The following is a 22,738-nucleotide window of genomic DNA, read 5'->3' as shown; positions in this document are numbered from 1 at the left end:
TACTGCTAAGATCAACAAAAGTTTTTATTGTAGAAAAAAAAATCTCACTTTCATTTAAAACAATACCAAAAAATTGAACATATAAATAAAATAGAACTTTCTTGAAAAACCCATAGGCCCATATTGTGATACTGAAAAACATTGGTAACTACTGTTACAAACCTACTAGAATCTCTCTACAAAAACCGGCTATTACAATCTGTCATATTGTATTGTAGTGTATCCACGTGACTCCTTTATTTAATTTCCATGTTGCATTTCTCTTTTGTTCTTCTTGCTAATCAATTACAGCTGATATCAATTACAGCTGATAGCCCTTCACACAACACTGAGACAATCATGAACATATATCCAATAAAATTTGTGTTCCTATGCATGTGTTCACAAGTGCAACAAATACAACATTATGTCATATTGTGACCCTTCAAATTAGTAACAAAATTGCCTTTGAGGCATTTCAACAAAGGGACACTGTACTGTATAGATGCTGACTTGCAATGCAGCTTGCAAATTAAAATTTGTTAGAATTAATAACAGCATAGAGATAATAATATGCCCCATCCCCCAAAAACATTAATCTGGACAGTGGTCTGAGTATTTTTCTTGTGCTGTGGTGTCCTTTGATCCCTTTCACATTGCATTTACTGTACATTTGGTTTTAAGGCTTTGTTGGAAGCAGAGATTGCCACCACATGTAAAGAAAGAAAAAAGAAGGACACTGTTGTGCCAGTTCAAAGTGTAATATATGAATTTTTTAAAAAATTCCTATGTGTAGTGTGGGCGTGAGCCTTTTGGACCCCATGTATCCATGTGTGTCATCTGTGATCTGCAGCAGTGTTCTTCAGCCTGTGAAGGTTCACAAGGAAGCAGAGAGAGAGGCTGGGTGGTGACTAGGAGGTTTACTGTTCCATCATTCAGTTTCCCTTAGGCCACAAGGTCGCCGCCACTCCTGGCCTCGTTCATGGATCCATTTGTTTGATACTAAACACAAATACAACAACAAGATAATGACCTTAACCAAGCCCTTTGATAACTTTAGATACATTCGAAATGTTTAGCCATCTAACCTTAAAATATCAAGACCGTGTCTGCGTTTTGGTTATGACACTGGGTTTAATTGTTTAATATTTTTTTCTGAAAATACTATACTAAGAGACACTTATTTGGGTTGTTGTAGATGGTTTATAGCGAACCAGACAAAATGAACTCACCCCACTTGTTGCCAACCAACACAGGACAAGCTGCGTGGCGAGTGCTGTAGTCTCCCTCCCCACTGGCAAACAGATTGTACCAGAACACTGCAGTTGACTGGATTACACACAAACAACAGGCAAAATGGATGAGAACAGCTGCAAACCCAACAGTCAACAAAACTCTCAGAAAGGCTCAGTCTCCTAGATTAATTTCTAATGATTTTTACACGTGAAAGTTTTTACAGATAGCAAAAGTTAGATACATGTTTGTATGCACTTGCTAATGTGTGATTGTTTAAGTCATGGTTAAACACGCTGAGGTTTGCAAGGGGATACATTTGTATCACAGAAATAAACAAATTAGTGCATAATCCTATTTGCATGGAATTGTTGTCATCTCAGAGGATTGTTTAATGTGTGGGAGGGAAACCATGTCAGTGAGTGTGATTAATGTGCCAACTCAGTGAGTGTCAACAGGCCCAGTGTTTTTCACAGTTAAATGTGTACTGTTAATAAGCAGTGTGATATCATCAGTTACCTTCTGGGGCCAAACTGCAGCACCAACATCTGGAAATACTGTGGCTCCACCTGCTGTTACATCACTCATCTGAAAACAGAAAAAAGCAACATAATTCAAGTTTTGGTTCTGCTTGTTTTGATTTAAATTATTTAGAATTTGTCTTATTTCACCATTTTCAATATGTTCACCATGGACCTTCCAGTTTATTGTAGCAGCACACTAGGACCTACTCAAAACACCAGTTTATACATTTTTTTCCCACACCAGACCGGTAAGTTTAACTGCAGCCATGGTAGGGTTCTATCAAATCTACCCTTAATTTTATTGCACTATAAATAACCATCCAAAACACAGGCGCTACCTACAGTTGTCTCTGCACCTGTTGTTGTGTAAAGTAAGGAAGCATCTGCTATTTACGGACTGTATGAATGAAAAATCAGCAAATAAAGCAACAAACTGTTTTAAGCAAGATAAACTGTCTCTTCAAATTCACAATGTCACAGCTACTTGCACGAAGGCCAAGTGGTCTAAAAAGTTTAACATCAAGCCCTGATATATTTAATTATTTTCCACCAAATCATGCCATTGTAAAGATCAGTGCCTTTAGCTTTACTTACATAAAATAGCCATGTTGCAATGCGGTTCCCAGTGCCAAGCTCTTTAAAGGCATCTGGCTCATCTTTCTGTGGAGAAAAACAACATCAAGTTTAATGTCCTGCCGTATTAAACCACTGTATATTTACACATATCACCCTCGTAAATTATAAAGTGTCCTACCCTTCCAAAGTCAAAGTGAGGTTCATATTGACCTCCAACACCATAATTTGCAACCTGCAGAGATCAATAAAACATACTATAAGTCTCGTGTATAAACCAGGTTTCCTGACAGACAGACAACTACAAAGGATAACATGTATTTTTAAATGCATTTATGAAAGGCTTATTCATTAAGAATTTACCTTGTAAACATAAAACAAACAAAAAAAAACAAAAAATAAACTTTTTAACTAACTAACTGATTCTTTACCTGTAGCTCTTCTGCTGTGTCCATTTCCAATCCTGTGAGATCTTCAATTCTCTGGTTAATCTTTTCAATCATGGGGTCATCATAGCTAGTGAGCCAAGCACTGGAATACAGGGGGCAAAGCAGAGCAATGTGGAAAGAAGAGGAACTAGCATCAGATTAAGTCAGTGAGGGACATATTTGACCACTAGATGGCAGTAAATTTTTCTTTAAGAAAATTTCATGCTGAAAACTTGCCATGAAAATCTTAAAAGGGAAGTGAAATTGTGCATTATAATCAGATTTGGAAAGGGGAGGTTAAGATATAAAGAAAGCAAAAAACAGAAGATTCAGAATCTCCAATCAGCTCAGGGTACAGGATTACTTTTATGTCAAACTATGTGCAATTGAGGGTGTGGGCATTTCATGGCGAGTTGACACTCGCTGTGTCTGTGTCTAGTGGATAGCTCCAGGAAAATATTTTTAAGAATTTCCTAAACTTACCTGCCTGCCATTAAAATGTGACCAAACTCCACTTATGATTAAACTCTACTTATCTAGCTGATTCCATTAGAAAGTTTAAATTGAATTCTAAGCACTGCAGAGCATTATTTAATATAGTGTACAACCACAAAAAATATAGAACACATTTATTTTGAGATGTGTGTATGTCTATACAATACAAGAGTGCCAGTGATATGAGTCATCTGTTTCATTTTTGTTTTGATGATGCATTGTATTTTCGATGGGAAGCTGGACCAAATCTGAGCCAGCACATTCTTTTATGAATTTTTTATGGTCTTGCAGCCATTTCAGAGAGAGGTCAGACTGTTCTGAGTTCATCCATCTGTCTTTTCAGTGAATCACCAAATGTTCCCTGATTTTGTGAATACGTGTTTGCTAGCATGAAAAACACCACACTCTTACACCCACTTGCACACACCCAAACATTTACGATATAACCAAACCCACACTTGGGGATTTTAGGGGGCTGCAAAGCCTGCTTTTAAAAACAAAACAAAAAAATGTATTAACAATGAAAAAGATATCTCAAAACTTTTACCTGTCATTTAAATTAGATAGGAACACTTTCTACTTCTATTTTAGCATGTTAATCTACATTTAGGCCATGGATGTTTTTTGCTGATATGGAAAATAAAGAAGCAAAGAAGAACTGCAACTGTTGAAATCAGCTCATATTACTGGAAAGACAGTGGGGGAAGGAAAAAAAAAAGTCCTCTATGTTTTGAATAACCTGGGAAGGATAATATGACGAAAGTCCTTCGAAAATGCCTATGATACCAGCAAAATGAAAGAATATTTTAGCTATACCAACTAACTAAGTCAAAGGATTGTTTAGCTTGGTTTAAAATTGGAAAACATGAAATTTGTTTAAATGATAAATTCACAATTTTTTGTATGTCAACAATATCATCAATCATGAAAAGACCAGAATTGCACATGTACATTACGTTGTTTTCGCTACACTGTCTTGACTATACAATTAAAAAAATTATTTCCTAAAACAACTGGGCCTCTAGTTCATAACAAGTAAATACATAGAGTGTATAGAGTGAAGGGACAAATGAAATTGTACTACAGTGCCGACATTTCATGGAATTAATAAAAACATTCCTGAAGGCAATAATGAGTTATTCATGAATTTTTTTATGTTTTTTGAGCAAGCATGTCTAATGCTCCTGTGAATTATGTGTCAAACTTCAGCTATACATACAATACTTCTTTTTAGAATCAAGTAATTTTTTGACTTTGGTCTTGTCATGAAATTTGTTGACAATGGAAATAATATTTAATCAGTCTCATTCCTCTAATTTTCATTTTAACCAAATTAAAACCACCTCTGTTAGTTTTCCGGGTATAGCTAAACAAATGCACTTTGCTTTGTACGGGGCTGAATCAGCTTTCAGCCCCAGGTACACTCATAAAGAATAAGTTAAATAAGGAGGAAGTGAAGGGAATCTGTAATCCTCCCAGTGACCTGTGACCCCTTACCTCTTGGAGACTCTGTATTGGGCTGTGGTAAGTTTCCCAGTTTGGGGGTCATGCACCGTGGCTCGCCTTAACTAGAGTAGTTCCCGCAGCACAAGGGCACAAAGGTTTAGGAAAAAAAGATAAAAAAAGAAAAGGAGAAAAGGATGATAGAATTTAAAACATAGAAGAGGACAAGTAGAAAGTAAGAAAAGGAAACAAAGCGAGAACAGAAAGGTAGATCGGGTCACTAGTTGTCAATGTTACTCTTAAGAATGGCCAAGAAAGTGTTTCAAGAGGCAATGCGAGAAACAAATTTTTCCTCTTCAAAATAAAGTCATTAACCACTAGAGTATGAACCACTGCCTCTGATACACTCCCTAGCACACAAAAAGCAACTATGATAATATCAACTAGTAGAAAAAGTAACACATTTTCTGTCTTCTATTTCATGTGTGTTACCTTTCTGTAGCAGACTCCTGAGCAGAAATGTATCCGCAAAAGATCCTCCAAACACATAATACTAAACAATACTGGCAATGTTTTCTAAATATCCATTGGCTCTGAAAATGTGTTATTTTTGTTTCTCTGTCATTTCACTATAATTTGTTATTTTCTTTACAAAGATACTGTCTACAAATATGATGCATAAAGTTTTGATCAATCTCGGTTCAGCTCAAGAGCCTTGAAGCTTTGGCAGCGTGATGGAGAGATAGACTGACGGCAAAACAGAGGAAGAATAGAAAGAGTCATTGAGGGGAAAAGGAAACAGAGGGAGAAAATCATCCCTCTTATTTCTCCTCTTAACTCTCTCCTATATCCTCTGTCCTAGGCGGCTCCTGTCTCTGCCTTACCTTTTGCTGATCCGGTATGAAGCTGTCTCCAGCACTCCAGTGATAGGGTTGGAGATGGTGGCCCTGCGGAGCTGTGAAGCCAGGGACATGATTTACCCACACACAGACACACACATACAAAGATGTGTGTGCCTGTGTGTTTGCCTGACTAAGCAGAATCACATCAACCAGCCTCATAGCATCTGCCTCCCACCCCTCAACACACTAAACCTCATAACAGAAACTGAAAAAGCATATAAACTGTCTTGGAGGGCCAAAGTACTGAACCAAGTAAAGCTTCATACGTGTGCTGAATAACATAATGGTAGCAAAGAAAACTAATGAGAATCACTTACTCTTGGCTTCGCCAGCTGCTTGATTTTCTCAATTTCTTTGTCTGAGATAATATCAAGGTAGCGAACAATGTAGGGGCGGTCCCACTCATCCTGCTGTTTCACAGGTGCCAGCAGATACTTGGGATTGCGATTGTTGTCATAGTAACGACAGAACAGCCGGCTCTGCCTTCGAGGGGTCTGATTGAAAAGAAAAGAAATTGAAAATTCACAACTGACGTGTTTTTTTTTTTTATTAGTTATTTACTGGATTATTTTGCTTCCCTTTGTCTTGTTTACCATTTTGATGCCCTCTCCACGACAAAGCATCTCATACTTCTTCCTCTCTGGGATTTGGTGATTGGAGACATTGTTGTTTTTCTTCTTTTTGTCAGATGTTTCCCTTTTCTCTCGTTTAACCTGCTTTTGAGTTTCATCCTCTTCAGTCTTTCTCTGCTTGTCCAACTGGAACTGGAAATATTTTAGGTTGCCGTTTGCACGCTGGTGCTCTGGGTCTGACACAGGAAAATGTGAGTGCATTAAAAATAGTGATGACTGCAGCAAAGTTATCCAATTTTAAATGAAAATAACTGACCTTTAAACATGGCATAAATAAATTGTATGCTAGTAATTCAGACATAATATATTTAGTTTGAAACAATATGTGTACAAACTGAACTAAGTAATTAAGGGGCTCCTAATTAATTTGTTCAGAAAATAGCAAGGTTCAAATGAACAAGTCATAAAAACAAGACATGATGTGAAATGTATCCATTGTCAACTGTATTATTCAAAAACAAACAATTAGACATTTTAGAAAATAATAATTAAATGCATTTGGCCAAATCAGGGCATTTAGCTCTCTCCACCCAATAAATCATTAGAAACAATATTATTACACCGGAGTTCCACTACATTACAAATCACAAACCATGAATTGCTTCAACTATTATATTAATCACAATATTATATACACATAACAATACTAATATTGACCTCTACTCAATCATCTTATCCTGTCATTCATTCCTCATTTCATTATCACCCTTACTTGTGAACCAAATCGAGAAAATATGATTAAGGAGAAGATAATTAAGTCTAATTTCACCAGTCACTCTTTATCTAGCCATCTTAATCTTATGAAATAATGTAATGAGCTGCAGTTTACAGAAAAGTACAAAAGAAAAAGACGCCACATTAAACGCCACATCCGCAAGTAAAACACTTTTTCAGACAGTGATCTAGGTGATCTATCTGACTATAGGTGGGAAAAAAACAGCATATATATTTTGGCTCAGCCATGGTAAAAATATGGACTGATTATGTGCCTTTAAATGTTTCAATAAATGTAGTTCATCCACCTCTGTGTCTTTCAGTTAAGCCAAAGGGAATGTTTCATTTGCTGTTGCTCGCAGCCTAATTTAATATACTTGTTGAGTGATTTCATCCTATCAATTCAGACATTATAATGTTTTAGTATATAATAGTACTTTATTTTAAATACAATAGATAGTAACTTATGAGATTTTATTATGTGATTTTATTTACCCAGAACAGTCTTTGTATTACCTAAAGAAAAACATGACTTTTCACAGTGTTATAGTACTTTATAGTGTGGAGGGACTCACCCAGTTCCAGCAGCCTCTTAGTGTACTCCAATGCTCTCTCTAAATCCCCCTGCTGGTAGATAGCGTAACTGAGGTAGTCAAGCACTGTCACCTTATCTAGAGTGGACTCCTCTCCCTGATCAAGCTGTTTCAGGGCCTGTGCCATCCACAGCTCTGTGTGGTAGTAATCGACATCAGAGTAGGCAATTTTTCCCAACTCGTAACAGTCCTCCACTGTCATATGACTCTTGTGTTTTACTCCTGGTATGTAGGGTAGAGGGGGGGGGTGGGGGGGGGTTATTGGCATACAAGCAAACAAAACAACTAGGCAAGCAACACAGAAACCTTGCTTTTCTTGAAGTAAAAGTATTTCTGATTACCAGGCAGGTCTCCTGTAGAGATAGTGTTTGCATCCAGCCGGTAAGTGTCTTGTAAGCGGAGGAGAGCTTTAGCAGCCCCAGTCTGGTCCTCGTCTGTGGGGAAATACTGTCTCTGGATGGTCAGGTTAGATATAAATCCTTGGAGAGATGCACAGGGAAAGACAAAGAAAGATATAGGATGATGATTCTGTACTGGATACCACCCAGACAATGAGCATTGCTGTAAACAACCAAATTAGAAAATTATTAAGTATCTTTTAAGAGTCCGTTGCTTTAGTCTCTCTTTGTTCTAACAGTAAGCAAACAAACACCTGTTGCAGTAAATAAACAGACCAATACTTTTGGGGACCTATCCCTAAACTGTAGGAGAAAAGGTCATTTAAGAAGAGTATGCTCAAAGTATACCTAAACATTTTGCAGTGATTTTATAACCTTTTGACTCTTAATGTAGCATATGGCAAACCCAACCAACCAGATAGTATCAGCATACTGAGTTATTTCTTATTAATCATAGCAGGTTTTTGTCCAAATAGATACCATCAGTAGTGTCACTAAGGACAAGGGTCTCTAGGTTCCCCCACTCTGTATTGAGCCTCTTCATCAGTTTGAAGGCATTCACAGGGTGACCCAGGAAGCCCTCAGGGTCCTGTGTGGCTGTTGCTGTCAACAAATCCAACTTATCAGCCCACCTATAAAAACAAGATAATATTGAGTCATGTACATTGCTTTTCAGACAGAAAGCTGTGATGTATATTAAGTAAAAATTGTTTGTAGTACAGGTACCTGCCTAATGAACTTAATAAATGTATGTACATATGTATGCTCATGAACATGTATGTCTATCCGCCTATCAAGCCATACGTGTGCAAACATACTGTTTGATCTGTTGTAGTTTGCTCTCCTCTGCCTTGATGTAGTCCTTTAAAGAAATGACCAGGTCTTTTTCTGTGTATAGCAGATCTGTCATCTGGCCTGAAGAATACAAATCAGAAACAGCTTACTATCAATACTACAATTATAAACTACAGAGCATCAGTAGTTTTATAAGATCACTAGAGGACATATGTAATCTGATTATATTTAGCTTTTTGGAACAAATATGACAAATTAGAGTAAAATAACCAGTAGAGTGAGCAGGAAAGCCAGCTATTTACAATACCAATAACATATGTTGCTTAATGGTTTTACCTATGGAGGTGAAGAAGTCATTGTTGGCTGACAGCAACTGCAGGCAGCTCAGGAAAAGTAAACACAAACAAGGTAGCTCCATCCTAAAATTAAGATTTAAACAGAAAAAGCTATCAAATTATTAAATTAACTTGAGTATTGAATCATATATATCAAAACAAATGCTATTAGGACAGATGTTAGAGGGCCCTTATAGTCATCTACTGCTCACCCATTGTTATAGATGTGCTTGATTTCTTAAATGATTGGCTTCCTATACACCCACCAATGCTGCTTCTACCAAATGCAAAACCTTTTAAATGCAGTGAAATAAAATAGGGAATTCTTCGAATGGTTAAGTGGGAAAATAAACTACTAAGGAACCATGGTAATAGAAATTAATAAAAACATTTTCAGATGCAGCAAAAGGTAAAGGAAAAAGAGTGATCCAAGGCTTGAACTAAAAAATTTAATGCTTTTAGAAATGCAGCTTTCCAGCCACCAGACAAAAGCCAAATATAAGTCTGTGGTTGCTGTTACTGTGTCCGGTTTGGCTTAAGGGTTGGGACAACCTTAAATACTACTTGGCTTCTGGCCTGTGAGGAGTGGCACTTTGATCTTCCTAACCAGACAGACATAAATTAGAAGAGAGTAATACAGGCTCACTCATTAATATAGTCTAGCATGCAACTTAAAAAAAAAAGCCCTCGTGGACCCACACCTGTACCCGACCCTACACCCAAAATTAGTCTCTTTACATTGCACAGCCCATTGTGATAAATAAAAGAAAGAAATTCCAATGCAACTGGAAAAGGCAACATACTCAAAGGACTTGGGAAAAACTAAAAATAATTAAACTTCCCCAAAGCTGTCTGTATGCACAGACCAAGAGTGAAGGTCATGCATGAAACATGCATCTAGAGTTTGAGGCCTCGTAATGCTTTTCATTGGAGGTAAAAAACAGGCTCAGGCAGGTTCGGACGTTGCAACAAGCCATCAGTGAACAAAATAAAGACATTTTTAAAAATTATTTAAATTTAGGTTAGCAGCAAAAATGAAGAAAAGTGTGACAAAACACTGCACATTCAATTAAAGCTCAATTAAATTCATTAAACTAAAATCAGATCTAAGTTTATTTAGGTAGAAACACCAAAGCAAGTGCAGTTTTTGCAGAATTGGTGGTGCCATAAAGTCCAAAATACCAGAAATATGCCTAAGCCCCATAGATTTCCAGGACAAAAACTTGTAATGACATGGTGACAGTCATTACAATAATTAGTTACATTGTTTCAGTAGTGTAATGTCAAGCTTACTGCTCTAATTGTGACAGCTAATTAGACCCAAGTGTCACATCATGTGAGTGAGTGGTAGTTAAAGTAGCTGTGTGAATAATCTAAAACACCTTTAAGATATTTGTTTAAAAAGATTACAGAAACTATTGTTCATAAAAAAGGCCTGTGAGATTGGTGATGCTGCATCCGACTTTCTCGAAATTCACTGCTTCGTGTCAACTGTGGGAAAAGAGGATAGATCCCACTGCTCATATGGGCCAAGGAAGACCATCAGAAATCCAATAAGCTGTGATATTTATTGCATTTTACTAATGAATGTCTACCTGCCTCTTCCATTTAGATTTCCTACTTGGCCTAAAATGACTTTCAACAACTTTCAAGGCACAGACTGAACCAGCTTCAGTTGTGGATTTTAAATGTAGAGAAAATAAGTAGCAAAAGGCAGCAAAAACACAGCCATGGGATGGAGCTTCTTCTTCTGGAGGAAAGGCTTCACCCCTTATTTTATACAATGTATCACGTCTAAATTATTTGTAGCTACAACTGGAGCATTCATTTCTACCTTTTCTGCAATAACTTTCGACAGTAAAAACTAAGTGCAAAAATGATCCGTGCATAAAGAAGCCTTGTTCTTTCATTTAGCGATATTGTTTGTTTTTTGACATTTCTCCTCTCGTTCTGCATTCAGCAGCCTGATTACTCTCACTGGAACTATCCTCTCTTTTTTACTGGGAGTGAAGATGTGGCGTCAGATAACACAGGATGTGGATGGAAGCGGACTGCCACGTCTTCGCCCCTCCCCACCGGGAGAACTCATGTGAGGGCTGCTCACTCCCCAATGGAGTCCGACTGAAACCCCTTTTCACCTGCAGTAACCCGTCAAATAATTGTGGCAAACTGACTGCCACAAACATGCGCTGTTAACATGTGGAGGGTTGTGTGTAACATCAAGAGTTGTGCGTTTGCTCCCAAAGTAGCAGCATGAGCTTGTAGGACAAACGCGTTTCCAGTGGATAGAAACGTCGCTGTGTCACATGGCAGACTAATAGAAACTGCTACAAAGTGCGTGATCGGAGCTATAAAAGCATCTCTGGCAGTTACACAAATGCGCGGAATCTACCTTAAGCGGAGCAAAGGCAGCAGCATCCCACGCTGCACTGGAATGTCGCGATATTCCCGCTAGCTTAACTTCGTTTCATCGTTAAACTCCAGACTTTCCCCCCCCTTTTCCGTTATCTCCCATATGAACTAACGTAACCGTGCTAATTTCTTAATCGTCCCACCCTCATTTTGTTCCTGGATGCCATGAGAACAGTCGCACGCAGCAAACTTCTTTACTTTGTCCCAGTGGCTTGCTAGTTTTCAGCTCGCTCGCGTTAGCTAACTTTCCACGGAATCCCACAAAAATGAGCGTTAAGAGTTCGCAGTGTTCCACTGTTGGTTGTTGCAGACAGAAAACACCAGAGCCACCTGAAAATGCTGCTTTACCGTTATACGTCCGGTTTATGCCAGGTTCTATGAATAAAAAGCCACTAAGGTGAGGTACCTTAAAGAGGGCATCTTGTCAGCTAGCAGAAGTTCCCCTGAAGCCTCGACTCGAACGCTGCCGGTAGCGGTAGGAAGCGTGCGTCCTCACTGCCTGTGGTGTCTCGGTGCTCTGTTGGCCGTCTGGTGGTTCGGGCTGGATTTCTCAAAGTCTGAATCTGGATGCTACGTGATGGTTGTCACATGCGTACAGTTTCTCCTCCTGTTACTACAGATTTTAGGGGTTGGCGTTTGGAGGGGCGCTTTGGGGAGGTGTCAGTAGATATTTTTGGTTTTAATGTGTAAAAAAAAAAAAGTCAACGTCACCTTTTTGCAGCGAGTTGAAATGCAACGTTACTACAAATAAAGCTGGAACATCCAGCCATTACAATCACTGTTTATGCTATAACGTTAAAGCTTAACACAAAAGCTGATGTTTTGTCTACTTTAGCAATATTTATAGTTGCCAAACAAACTATTTACACTTTACAGTTACAGTCTTTACTCTTCCCAGTTCTCTCAAACATTCCAGAAAGTTTCCTCTTCCCAACAAAGAGTGTAACCGGAGGGAGGAAATTCCTAATGCATGCTACTGAGTTCAGCAGGGTGGAGCTAAGAGTGTGTATCTATGTGTGAGAGAGAAAGTAAACTGGCATCTGCAAATATTTCCAGATGCAACAAATCGCAACTAAGCTAAATCTCAGTTGCAGACCCTGTGTAAACATTAGAGAGAGTGTGTGTGTGTAATAAGCAGTGGCCATTTGCAAGCTTCCATTCAATTAAGAAATGCTTTTTACACACGCACCATTGAACAGACCTGTCATGGCAAAAATGACAATATCTGGTCTTAGACACCTCAAGTGCAATCAGTAAAGAAGCTTCAACATCCAGGATGTCTTTTAGGGTTTTATTATCTTGCAAGAGAGAAGTAAATCGAAGAGATTCAATTCTCAAGCCTATGCAATTCTAAACTTCATACATAAGTTTCTGTTGATGGGCAGACCATCTTCCACCTTCAGGACACTGCCCCCAGCCCTTTATCCTTTCATGGAATCCTTTTCCCTTTCCAGCACTTTGATAAGCACCATTGAGCATGGAGTGACTGGGTGGTCTGCTGTTAGACAATAACTGACCTTGGAGCAGTTCTGCAAACAGTTTGAGACAAAACATGTATAAACGACAAAGTTTCAACAACATTTCAAAAGTACAGTGAGTACAAGTTGCCATCATAACTAGGTAAAATGCTAAGAGTAAAATGTAATCAGTTAATCAGACTTGATTTTCCATCAGAAGATTTCATGACTGAGAATATCAGACTAGCATTAAGTTGGTAATTAAATTTTATAGAAATAAAGTAATAGTTTAAAAGGTAATAAATTCCTGGTAGTAATATACATGATCTGCTGTCTCACACCAAGCAACTGTCATAACAGCCGGTATTAGACCGAGTCATACAGAGGTCCAAAAATTAACTGTTGTTCTTGGAGCATAATTTAGAACTGTAGGCCAAATTATTATACACTTTCTGTCAATAGAAACTGCGAAGCAAATATGAGTGTATGCTCCTTTCTATTCCTGCTCACAAACAGCTGCTCTTCAAAGGTCACCAGTGGACACGGGAAGTCACAATGGGTGCTATACATCCTCCTATGCTTCAAGGAGTCCATGGTGATGATGCATCGAGAGTGAGAGAGTGCCAGTGTTAGTGCTGAGCTGCTGCTCCTCCCCAGGCTACAGTGGAGCAGAATGCAATCAGCTGGCTCAGCCTTCAGTGCCCTGTTGATAACAGTGCCTTCACTAGGCATCATCACTGAGATTCAGCCTCAGGTAGCACAAAGTGTTGGTACTGACTGCATGTGTAGTGTGTAAATTTTTGAGGACGCAGCAGTCAGAGGCCTGGGAGGCAGACTCCTGGTGGAGAGTGTTGCTGAGACTGGGTTGAGTCCCAAAGCACTGAGCTGTAAAAAAACAGCACTGGAGGTTTGGGGAGTCTGCCACGGCCCGTACACAATGTTTTTTCTATACTAGAGCTGATTTAGTAGTTTCTCCAGCTTGTCTGTGTCCCTGAGCCCATTTGTTCCTCTTGAAATTTGATTATATACTTTAGTTTATGAAAAAGGCAAAAAATCTTTTCGAAATACGTGGAAAATATAGTTTTTTGTAAACTGTACATTGTACAGGAATCAGCAGTGCGTTTATTTGGGGACTTTTTGCTGTTTGTTTCTCTAGCTAGTATCTGGCAGCAGGACAGTGCTAATAGTTTTGACTCAGCTACAGTTTCTACAGAAAATTATAATGAAAAGAGGAATAAAGTGTAGCATACCAGGCTTCACAAGCAAGATACACAGGCATTTGTGGGTGGAATCACTCATTGTTGATTTTTGTGGAATTTGACAACAAAAAAATATAGATCGTTAAGTAAGTATTCCCCCAAAATGTTACTTGGATAACTATATTTTAAATTAATATTGAGGTCCATTTATGTTTAAAACCAGAAAAGGTTTCCAGTAAATGCACGCTGATCCAAACACAGGCACCACAGTATAAGTAGTAAACCAATCTTGTACAAACTGGCTATTACATAATATTTTTGTGACGTTATTGTTATTGAGCTTTTTATTTGATTGTATTTTACTTACAGTTACTGGTGATCCATGCAGCGCCCATTTCTCTATGCTTCACCAATCAAGGATGAGAATATATTAGGAGTCATACAAGGTGGGCTAGCCTTTATTCTGCATTTAGCAGGTTGTGCACTTGCTGTCAGCTGATACAGCCTGTTTTCTGGAAGAGGTGAAGCTTTATATTTGTCCTCTGGCTCACACACAGGCAGAACAAACAAAAAGTGCACAATTCATCTACATGTTTGTTATTGTGTATTCAAGCCTTTTTTTTCATGTATAGCAAAACATTTTGAAGTACAAATATAACCTTCACCTTTTATTTCAGACAGGTACTGAATGATGCAGGACTCATCAGCGTCTCTACATTCTCTGTACATCTCTTTGTCAGAGATGCTGTTCCCTGTTTGGAAGGTGTTGACAGGTTCTGTCACACTACAACTCTTATTCAGTCTGACATGTAAACAGACAGCCTCCAGACAGTAATACTACTAGTTCTGCTTAACACAAATTAACTCCCACTTTACACCAAAAGTTCTACAGGTTAAGGCCTTAAAATAGATTAAGATAGATAAATTATTGCCACGCCAAAGATAATTTATAGTTTGCAAAAATTGTTTTCCTTTTTATCTAGTGTTAATGAGAAAGAAGGAGGACAGAAGTTGTGACAGAAGTTATTGGCAAATAGCCTGCATATTCCTAGATCAGAGGACACAAATTTGCTGTCCGTCCCTAGCGAACGGACACAGATGGGGGAAAGTAATTTCATGTTTTTTAATCCAGCCACCTGCAATTGTTTGCAGAGGGAAATTAACCTAAAGTAATGGGTGTCTCAGGCTGAGTTCAGGGCCAAAGTCAACTCAATAATAAATGGCCTTTTTTTACCTTTTTACTTTTTTTTTTTTTGTTCTTAGAACATCTTATTGTATTAATAATTAAGATATTACTGATGCTTTATAAATCTAATAGAAGTTGTAGAAATGTGTGATGTAAAATTTTGCAGCAAAGTGGTGGGTTGATTAATGCTGCCAGAAGGTCCCTGGTTTGAATTATTTGTATATAAAATATTCATTTGCAAACTATATCAATGGGTTAAATTTTGACCCTGTCTAGTGGTCAGTATAGCACTGATGTGATACTGGGTGACAGGAACAAACAACCCCTAACCTTGGATGGCTTTCTGTGTACTGGCTAAAGGTAAACCATGAAAACAAATATATCAAACTTTTATCATATATGTTCAATTTAATTTTCTTGTTATTCCAACTAATATGCCTAAAGAACTTTACAGTATGTGACTGTCCAAGTAACTGCCCCCTGCTGTGCTATTAAATGGCTTGATTGCCATATGAATGTTTAGTGAAGAATATTTGGACACATATCAGTAAAGATATCATATCGGTGTGCACACATGTAATTTGTATTAAAATGATCAGTCACCATCCATCCCCCATTTTTTGTCAGTGCTTTGTGATGTTCTTTTCTTTGCAGCTTGAACCTTGTTGCTATAGTTTTTTGATTGATCAGAGGCTCTCACATCGCTGTTGCTCCCTCCCAGTCGGATGTTTACTTAAACAGACCTTCCCACATGCAGCACATCTGGCTGATGGACTCCCTAATGACATGATGACCAGTGAAGCCTGACGGATCCAGGGACGGTGGGGAAGGTAAAGCCGGTGCAAGAAATTAGGAATGTCACAAATATGTGTCAAAGTGACCAACAAACAGCGAACGGGCGGTATAGAGCTGGTAATACAGTGTAAGAAAAAAAAACTTATCTGTTTTAGATACATGTAAATACTATAACATAATAGTTTATATTCTTTGCATGAAGTTGGAACAGTCTATTATATTCTAACTGTCCCACATAACATGTAATGTAATGTGTCAGCAAACCCATTCTTGTGGATTCCACATGTGTTATTTGTTCTGTTTCTGTGTAACCCAGCTGACCAATAAAGGTCCATCCAGATAGAGGATTTCTTTTAAATATGGGAAAACAAACAGACCAGGAACAAAGTCCATCTGTGCACACTGTGAAAACAAGATCAGTTCCTGTAGCACAGAGAGCAAGTGGCAAAGGCACACGCAGCAGCATCAAGAGTGATGTGTTAAGACAGTGAATTTTTAATATTACTGGAGATGCATTATTATTGGTCGTGTTAGGAATGACTGGCATTGGCGGCTGCACAAAGGGTATTTTGCTGTGTGAATATGAAATATAACTTCATGAGAAATTCTGGATGGTGAGTGTGAAGTTTGTTTCCTTTGCTCCCTTTCTTTTTTTTTTTGTTGTTTTGCTATTTAGGCAACATGCAGCTTTACCAGCGGTCAAGCTATTATATTTGTATATATTTATATTGGTATTCCGCAAAATGTAATATAGTAAAATACTGTAGGCTACATTTGTGGTTACTAACCTATGTAACTTTTAAACACATGTTTTTATGTCTTAAAAAATAAGATAATTTAATTAATAGGCCAAATCAGGAGTGCAAATCAAGCTATGAATATGACAATATAACTATTTTTATATAGTTATTTACATGGCAACATAATAATCTTGAAACATAACACACGCTATTGTTAAAACTGTTTTAGATTTCAGTTGCAACATTCATTTTGTGATGTAGTTGCTAAACTTTTCTGTTGTTCCACGGACGTCACATTGATTGGTCGTCTTATAGCTTTTCCTTTTTCTACATTGACTCCGGACAACAGATCCTTGCACTCATAGCAACAACCCCTGCAAAGAATGTCAACATGTCTTTTAGGTAAAAAGCTATCATGTTGGTACAAGCTATATATTGTTTGTGTTATTCTAGGAAACAGGCAAATGTGAAATGCAAATATTTAGTCAAGGCTTATTCGGACGCCTATAAAGTTTATCCGTCTTCGATTTATTGCTGCAAAACCATAAATCTGTCATTAATGAGGGTTATTTTAAAGTGATTATCAGTCAGCCAACAAAGTTATCTTCTCTAGGGAAACATTCTAAACAATAACAAAGGACTAAACATTCCTTCAAGGACAAGTTGGTTTTGAAAATTTTTATGAAAAAAAAAATTTAACTTTGTTTTGATATTCAAGCTAATATGTTATTCTTAAGGAGCTATATTCCCCGCTGTATGATGTAAATATCATTGTTATTGTTTGATTCCTGTCTGTTCTGTGTGTAGTTCAGGGAGGTGGAGGAGGAGATGGTATTTCCCAGTAGTGAGGAGTCTTTGCCCTACTCATTTACTGAAGTCACTGCTTCCCACCCTGGGCCTGGTGGTCGTGGTCATATATGGCTTGGCTGACAAACTCCGAAATTTTGTGGCTGGCATCTTCATCCCTCAGTACCACTATCCGTATGCTGTGGCTCTCTCCTTTGCCCAGGTTGGTGTCTGTTGTTTCTCTTGTTTTAAGCAACAGTTTACTCTTTGATCAAACTTAAGCAATTAATAAGATACTTCTTTCCTTTCCTATACAGCAAGTGTGGTAACAGTGCACACATGGTCTACCTATACTGTTTACACAGAATATAGTGTAACCTGAGTGCAGGGCATTTGCTTATGCCGAAGCTACATGCAATTTTATTAGCCCTTTATCTGTGCAGATGTATTGATGCAAAAGCACCACATATATTTCTACAAACATCATGTAAATGCTGACTTTAAGAAAGTGAATCCTATTGCAATTCCTGAAGTATTAATGTGTTATTGTAGCACAAAGGAGGGTTGTTCACAGTTTTTAAGTAAAAGTTAATTTTATTGGATTGTTAATCATTACTGTTATTAATGCATAAGTCTACAATGAAGTGTTGGTTACTGTCTCTTACTTACTCAGTATTTGCTGTGTGTGTATGTGTGTTTGCTAGTTTGAAGGACAGGGCATGTGGTAGTGGTGGTGATGTCGGTGGGGAATCAAAGGAGGGGTTTAGTGTAGATAAGTAACTAAATATCTGACCAAAGGACTGACTTGTAAATGTGATTGTGTCCAAAGGTTGAAATTACTGTACCTAATGGATGAGCTTTGTTAAAGTGCATAGCGAGTGTCACCCTGCACTCAACATTAAACATTCCTTGTGGAAATTTAGGATTTATGATTTCTAATATAACATTCTGTATTTTTTACATTGATGTGTTGTGCAGTGTTTTTCTAATTAAATCGCTCAAGAAAATAACACTTACTAATGATTTACAAGTACTGAATTAGAGATACAGGGAGGGGCTATACAAAAGGAATGACATTAGTTCATGGGTTAACATTGCATCTATCTCTTTAGCATGTTTCATAGTCACACAAGATGGATTGGTATATTTGACATTGGTATATTTAACATTTAAGATCCTGTATAATAGTTGTCAGTGTATGCATACAATATGCTTTCTGAAGATACAAGAAAAAACTTCCCAAATTTAAGTCTTAAATTTTAAAACGTAATAAATACAGTAAAATGATATGAATTGCTATGACATGATTGAAATGATATGAATTGTTGCTAAGCAACATCAGCCGCAGCAGTTGGGATAGTTTGTACAACCCTCACAAATCATCATGTCAACAGTCCCATTTCAGTAAGAACATTTGAGACTTGTAACTCGTACTTTGTTGAACACTTTGAGCATATGTTTTTTATATATTATAACTCTTTGTGTTGACATTTTCTGCTCTTTTTCAGGTTCTGGTCTCCTTGTTAGTGTTAAATCTCCTCCATGTTCTTAATCTGATACCTCTGAAGCATTACTCAAGGTCCCTAGGTGAGAGGGTGCTAGTGCCTGCTATCTGTAACAGCATCCACGGTGTACTGACCATGTGGGCCAAAGCCAGGAGCTCGAATGCCGGCCTCCTCACCCTGACGCTGCCCCTACTGCCTCTGCTAACTATTGGCTTTAGTTTTGCCCTAAAGCTGTCATCACCGCCATCTATCCACATATCGGTTCTGACTTCCATTCTGAGTGGGACCTCGATTGTCATCACAGGTAAACGTTAAGATGCTGTTGGTGAAACTGATTGTTCTTAACTCCAGGACAAATAATACATTTCCTCTCTCTCTCTGTCTCAGCAGCTTTCCAGGGTTTGTCAATTGCTGAACCTCTGGAACATATTTACGCTCCTCTGGCTCTAATCCTCTATAGTGTTTCTCTAACTTGGTTGGCCAAGGTGTCTGAGGCTGAGCGCCATTGCTCCCCTAATGCACAAACCTCTGTTTTCGACATCTACTACGCCCAGCTGGTTAACCAGAGCTGGGTGCTGGGGCTCCTGTGGCTGCTGCATGTGGACAGTCCCTGGCATGTTTTAAGACAGGGTAATTGGCACAGCCTCCTCTTCTATGGATACTTGCTTGCTATTCTTCTGTTGGGGATGGTACTGAACTTCTTGGTCTGTATATCAGCTCTGTGTGTCTCACCACTTGCTGCTGCACTGACCCACTCAGCAAGGCAGGTGCTACAGCCGTTTTTCCAGCTTGTGTAGTTGGTCGGTAAAGGATTAAGATTGAGATGTACTATACCAGTAAGACATGTGCACATTGTTATTCACACCACATCACTGACAACAGTGAAGAATAACAAGTTAGCTTTCAACTTTGTTCCTTTCAGCCAGATGACCTGTGCTACTGAGTCAGTTACAGTGTATCATATAATCACCTGAGATAAATAAAGAATGTCAGCATATATGAAATACTTCAGGGACTGTATTTCTAAGCATTAAACCATATTGCAAACATGTAAAAAGCAAATGAATTACAGTCGGGTTCAAGTCTTTAAACAAAGACCAGTATCTTTTTCTTTTCTTTTAGCAAAGAGCACTGAGTAAAAAAGGCCTAATTATTCAAAAGATTTTACCCTGCTTGGAAGTTTACTCCTCTTATTTTTTTTTTTTTTACAACATTCATTTGTGGTCTATTTAATTTGTATAAAGTGATACACTCCTTGACCATTTTTGTTACTTCTGGTGATGAAAGACCATTTGTTTTTTTTTGTCCTTTTGGCTTATCCTGGGAGTTCAGGGTCACCACGGCAGATCGTTTTGTCTGCGTGTTGATTTGGCACAGTTTTTACGTCGGCCCTTCCTGACGCAACCCTCCCCATGTTCTACCGTACCAGCTGAATCTATGCCATTTCAGTGTAAGCGTAATGGTATGCAAACCAAACCCTAACTTGTTATACTTATAGTAAAATATCGAAAATTACATTGGTGCAAAAGTTTGCATTCTCCTTTATTAGTTTATTAAAATTTAACTTTAATTAATTTCTGATCATTCAATCAATGGAATATTTGTACTAGCTGAATGTGCATTAAATATTTTGTTGGTGAGAAAAAAAATCTTAGTTTTACTCATTTTGGCATTTCAAAATGAGGGGATGCAAACTCTTGGACCCAACGGTGCTGCCAAGTGGCTTTAAAAGCCATGCACTTCATTTCATAGAAATCACATGAGTGCAGGGAATGTGTTACAAGTAACTGTAATATAAACACAACTGTATCTTAAAGGTGCAGTTGGTGGTAAATGCGAATCCTGGCCAACTCCACGAACAAAAAAAGAACACTTTAAGCAAAAGAATTCTTTTTTAAAATGTTTTTTTTAAGAAATAAAAACAACATGGTGCAGCTATAAATTTGCCTAGAGCAGGTTGTCCTCAAAAAGTTATTAGCTTTGGAAGAAGGAGATGAGTGAGGGAGAGACAGGGGACACTATCAATACAACTGTTGCTTGTGTTCTTCAGCAGTTAAAGCTTTATGGGAGAGTGACAAAGGGAAAAAAGTCTCGCCTAGAGATTGTCACAAAGCATGTGGAAGACTGAGGTGGGAGAAGGTTTTATGTTTTTTGGACATCAGATGAAAAGCTATGACTGGTAAAAAACCTGAGCTGTGGGTGTTATATATAGCAGCATATAAAACAGTCTCTCCCAAATCAGTGGCTGAAGCATTGTAACTCCTTCACAGGAGTCATAATTACTTGTTGTCCTCCCTCACTAGTTCTTGCACAGTCTTTGAGGTATACTGTATCTGCTCTAGGCAGATTTATTTCTGTATCAAACTTCTTCCATTTCTAAAGATTGATTTAACTGTACTATAACTGTGGAATATTTAGGGAATGAAAATTCTTGTGTCCTTTCGTTGACTTACTGTATGATTTTAATAACCTTTCTGTGGAGTTGCTTGGAATGTTCTTTTGTTTTCTTGGTGTAGTTTTTGATTATGATAGTGATTCACCAGCAACCAGGCTTTCCAGATACAGCTGCATTTATAGAGCAATCCTTTAAATACAACCTTAAATCAGTGAAGTCCCTGAATAAAATTTAAGCCCCTATTTATGCATAATATGGCCTCTTTTAACCATTTGGCTACACCAGTAATGAGTTACTCTGATAAGGGGGTGAACACTTATGCAAACAATTCATTTTATATTTTTAAATTAATTTTATTATGTTGTAAATACATTGTATTGTTTTGTAGAAATTTGTTTTTCATTTTGCTAAAAAAGTGTTTTTGTCCTTGTCCTTTGTGAACAAGGCCAAATTAAGTGAATGCTTTATATATACAGCATATGTATTTAGGGCCTATGCATGCATATGTGTATGTGCAATATTTAACAAAAGATCACCCCTGTTCCAGTTAACATGCTCTCTAAAAACATCACAGACTGTGGCCACAATGAGTAAGAAGTCATTTTAAAGTCATGCTTTTACATAGAGAAACAACTTCAACTCAGTAGCACAGGTCAAAAAACACCCGTTTACTTTACATCTTTTTCTAATGTACAAATGAATAAATTTTAAGAACTATTAACTGACATGCAATGAATCTAAGATAGACTCATCCAGTGTTTTTGTAAAAACTGTTTTTTTTCACATGATAAGGGATAGCGTTGAGGTCCAGGGTCCTGTTGTGCCCACTTCATTGTGTTTACCTAACAGTATTAGTAAGACTTAAAATCACCTCCTTGACTAATGCATTTCTAACCAAAGGACTGTAGAAGTAACCCTTGAATGAAATTGACTGCTAAGACATGTCAGATGAAAAAGGTTCATGAAGAGGCAGTAGAGATAAAAAAAGGGCTGACACAATTTTTTGCGTCTACTGTAACAGTGTACTGTACTGTTAGCACCTAAATTATGTTTATTTAAGAATAAGCTATTATTTATCGTTTAAAAGTCTATACTGTATATGTATTAAACCTAATAACAGAAGTTATGATTTTACCATATGCTTATCAAAATAATGTTGAAATGTAATAATGTGTACATTTAATAAAATGAAAAACACTATCTGCAAAAAATATTTATT

The 22,738-nt window shown here is 37.7% G+C and overlaps 2 protein-coding genes across 6 annotated transcripts; one reads left to right on the top strand and one right to left on the bottom strand.

Annotated features, from left to right (window-relative positions):
• Window positions 1-6: 6 nt before the first annotated feature.
• p4ha1b (prolyl 4-hydroxylase, alpha polypeptide I b) lies at window positions 7-12,241 on the bottom strand. 2 transcript variants are annotated; one of them, XM_067516701.1, is made up of 15 exons: window positions 11,863-12,241; window positions 9,046-9,128; window positions 8,733-8,829; window positions 8,395-8,546; window positions 7,858-7,995; window positions 7,499-7,738; window positions 6,171-6,385; window positions 5,895-6,071; window positions 4,730-4,800; window positions 2,741-2,840; window positions 2,491-2,544; window positions 2,331-2,396; window positions 1,732-1,800; window positions 1,212-1,308; window positions 7-981 (listed from the first exon to the last, which is right to left on the bottom strand). In XM_067516701.1, exons 1-15 carry the CDS (start codon window positions 11,874-11,876, stop codon window positions 911-913), a joined length of 1,644 nt encoding a protein of 547 aa, XP_067372802.1. In that variant the 5' UTR covers window positions 11,877-12,241; the 3' UTR covers window positions 7-910. The 2 variants fall into 2 exon arrangements, with proteins under 2 accessions (XP_067372802.1, XP_067372794.1); XM_067516693.1 differs by lacking the exon at window positions 4,730-4,800 and adding an exon at window positions 5,560-5,630 and having other exon boundaries at window positions 11,863-12,237.
• A 4,038-nt stretch (window positions 12,242-16,279) lies between these two features.
• si:ch211-248a14.8 (uncharacterized) lies at window positions 16,280-22,719 on the top strand. 4 transcript variants are annotated; one of them, XM_067516632.1, is made up of 5 exons: window positions 16,280-16,707; window positions 17,149-17,235; window positions 17,641-17,842; window positions 19,128-19,428; window positions 19,512-22,719. In XM_067516632.1, exons 1-5 carry the CDS (start codon window positions 16,676-16,678, stop codon window positions 19,919-19,921), a joined length of 1,032 nt encoding a protein of 343 aa, XP_067372733.1. In that variant the 5' UTR covers window positions 16,280-16,675; the 3' UTR covers window positions 19,922-22,719. The 4 variants fall into 4 exon arrangements, with proteins under 4 accessions (XP_067372733.1, XP_067372753.1, XP_067372762.1 ...); XM_067516652.1 differs by having other exon boundaries at window positions 16,297-16,707; window positions 17,183-17,235; XM_067516643.1 differs by having other exon boundaries at window positions 16,305-16,707; window positions 19,515-22,719.
• Window positions 22,720-22,738: the final 19 nt, after the last annotated feature.

Source organism: Channa argus, chromosome 1, assembly GCF_033026475.1.
Source record: "Channa argus isolate prfri chromosome 1, Channa argus male v1.0, whole genome shotgun sequence".
In the NCBI taxonomy this organism is placed as follows: Eukaryota; Metazoa; Chordata; class Actinopteri; order Anabantiformes; family Channidae; genus Channa; species Channa argus.
The sequence above is the reverse complement of the archived record's forward strand: the minus strand, read 5'-3'. Positions and strand labels throughout refer to the sequence as shown.

What these genes read in the sequence shown, in the direction of transcription:
- p4ha1b (XM_067516701.1), bottom strand. An exon ending in CCTTAGTGACACTACTGATG is followed by an intron (nt 7,996 to 8,394) that starts GTATCTATTTGG and finishes CATCTCTCCAAG; the next exon opens with GATTTATATCTAACCTGACC. An exon ending in CTGCAGTTTGGCCCCAGAAG is followed by an intron (nt 1,309 to 1,731) that starts GTAACTGATGAT and finishes TGTGTAATCCAG; the next exon opens with TCAACTGCAGTGTTCTGGTA.
- si:ch211-248a14.8 (XM_067516632.1), top strand. Translation starts at nt 16,676, where the DNA reads ATGAAATATAACTTCATGAGAAATTCTGGATG. An exon ending in AATGTCAACATGTCTTTTAG is followed by an intron (nt 17,236 to 17,640) that starts GTAAAAAGCTAT and finishes TTCTGTGTGTAG; the next exon opens with TTCAGGGAGGTGGAGGAGGA. An exon ending in TGGCTCTCTCCTTTGCCCAG is followed by an intron (nt 17,843 to 19,127) that starts GTTGGTGTCTGT and finishes GCTCTTTTTCAG; the next exon opens with GTTCTGGTCTCCTTGTTAGT.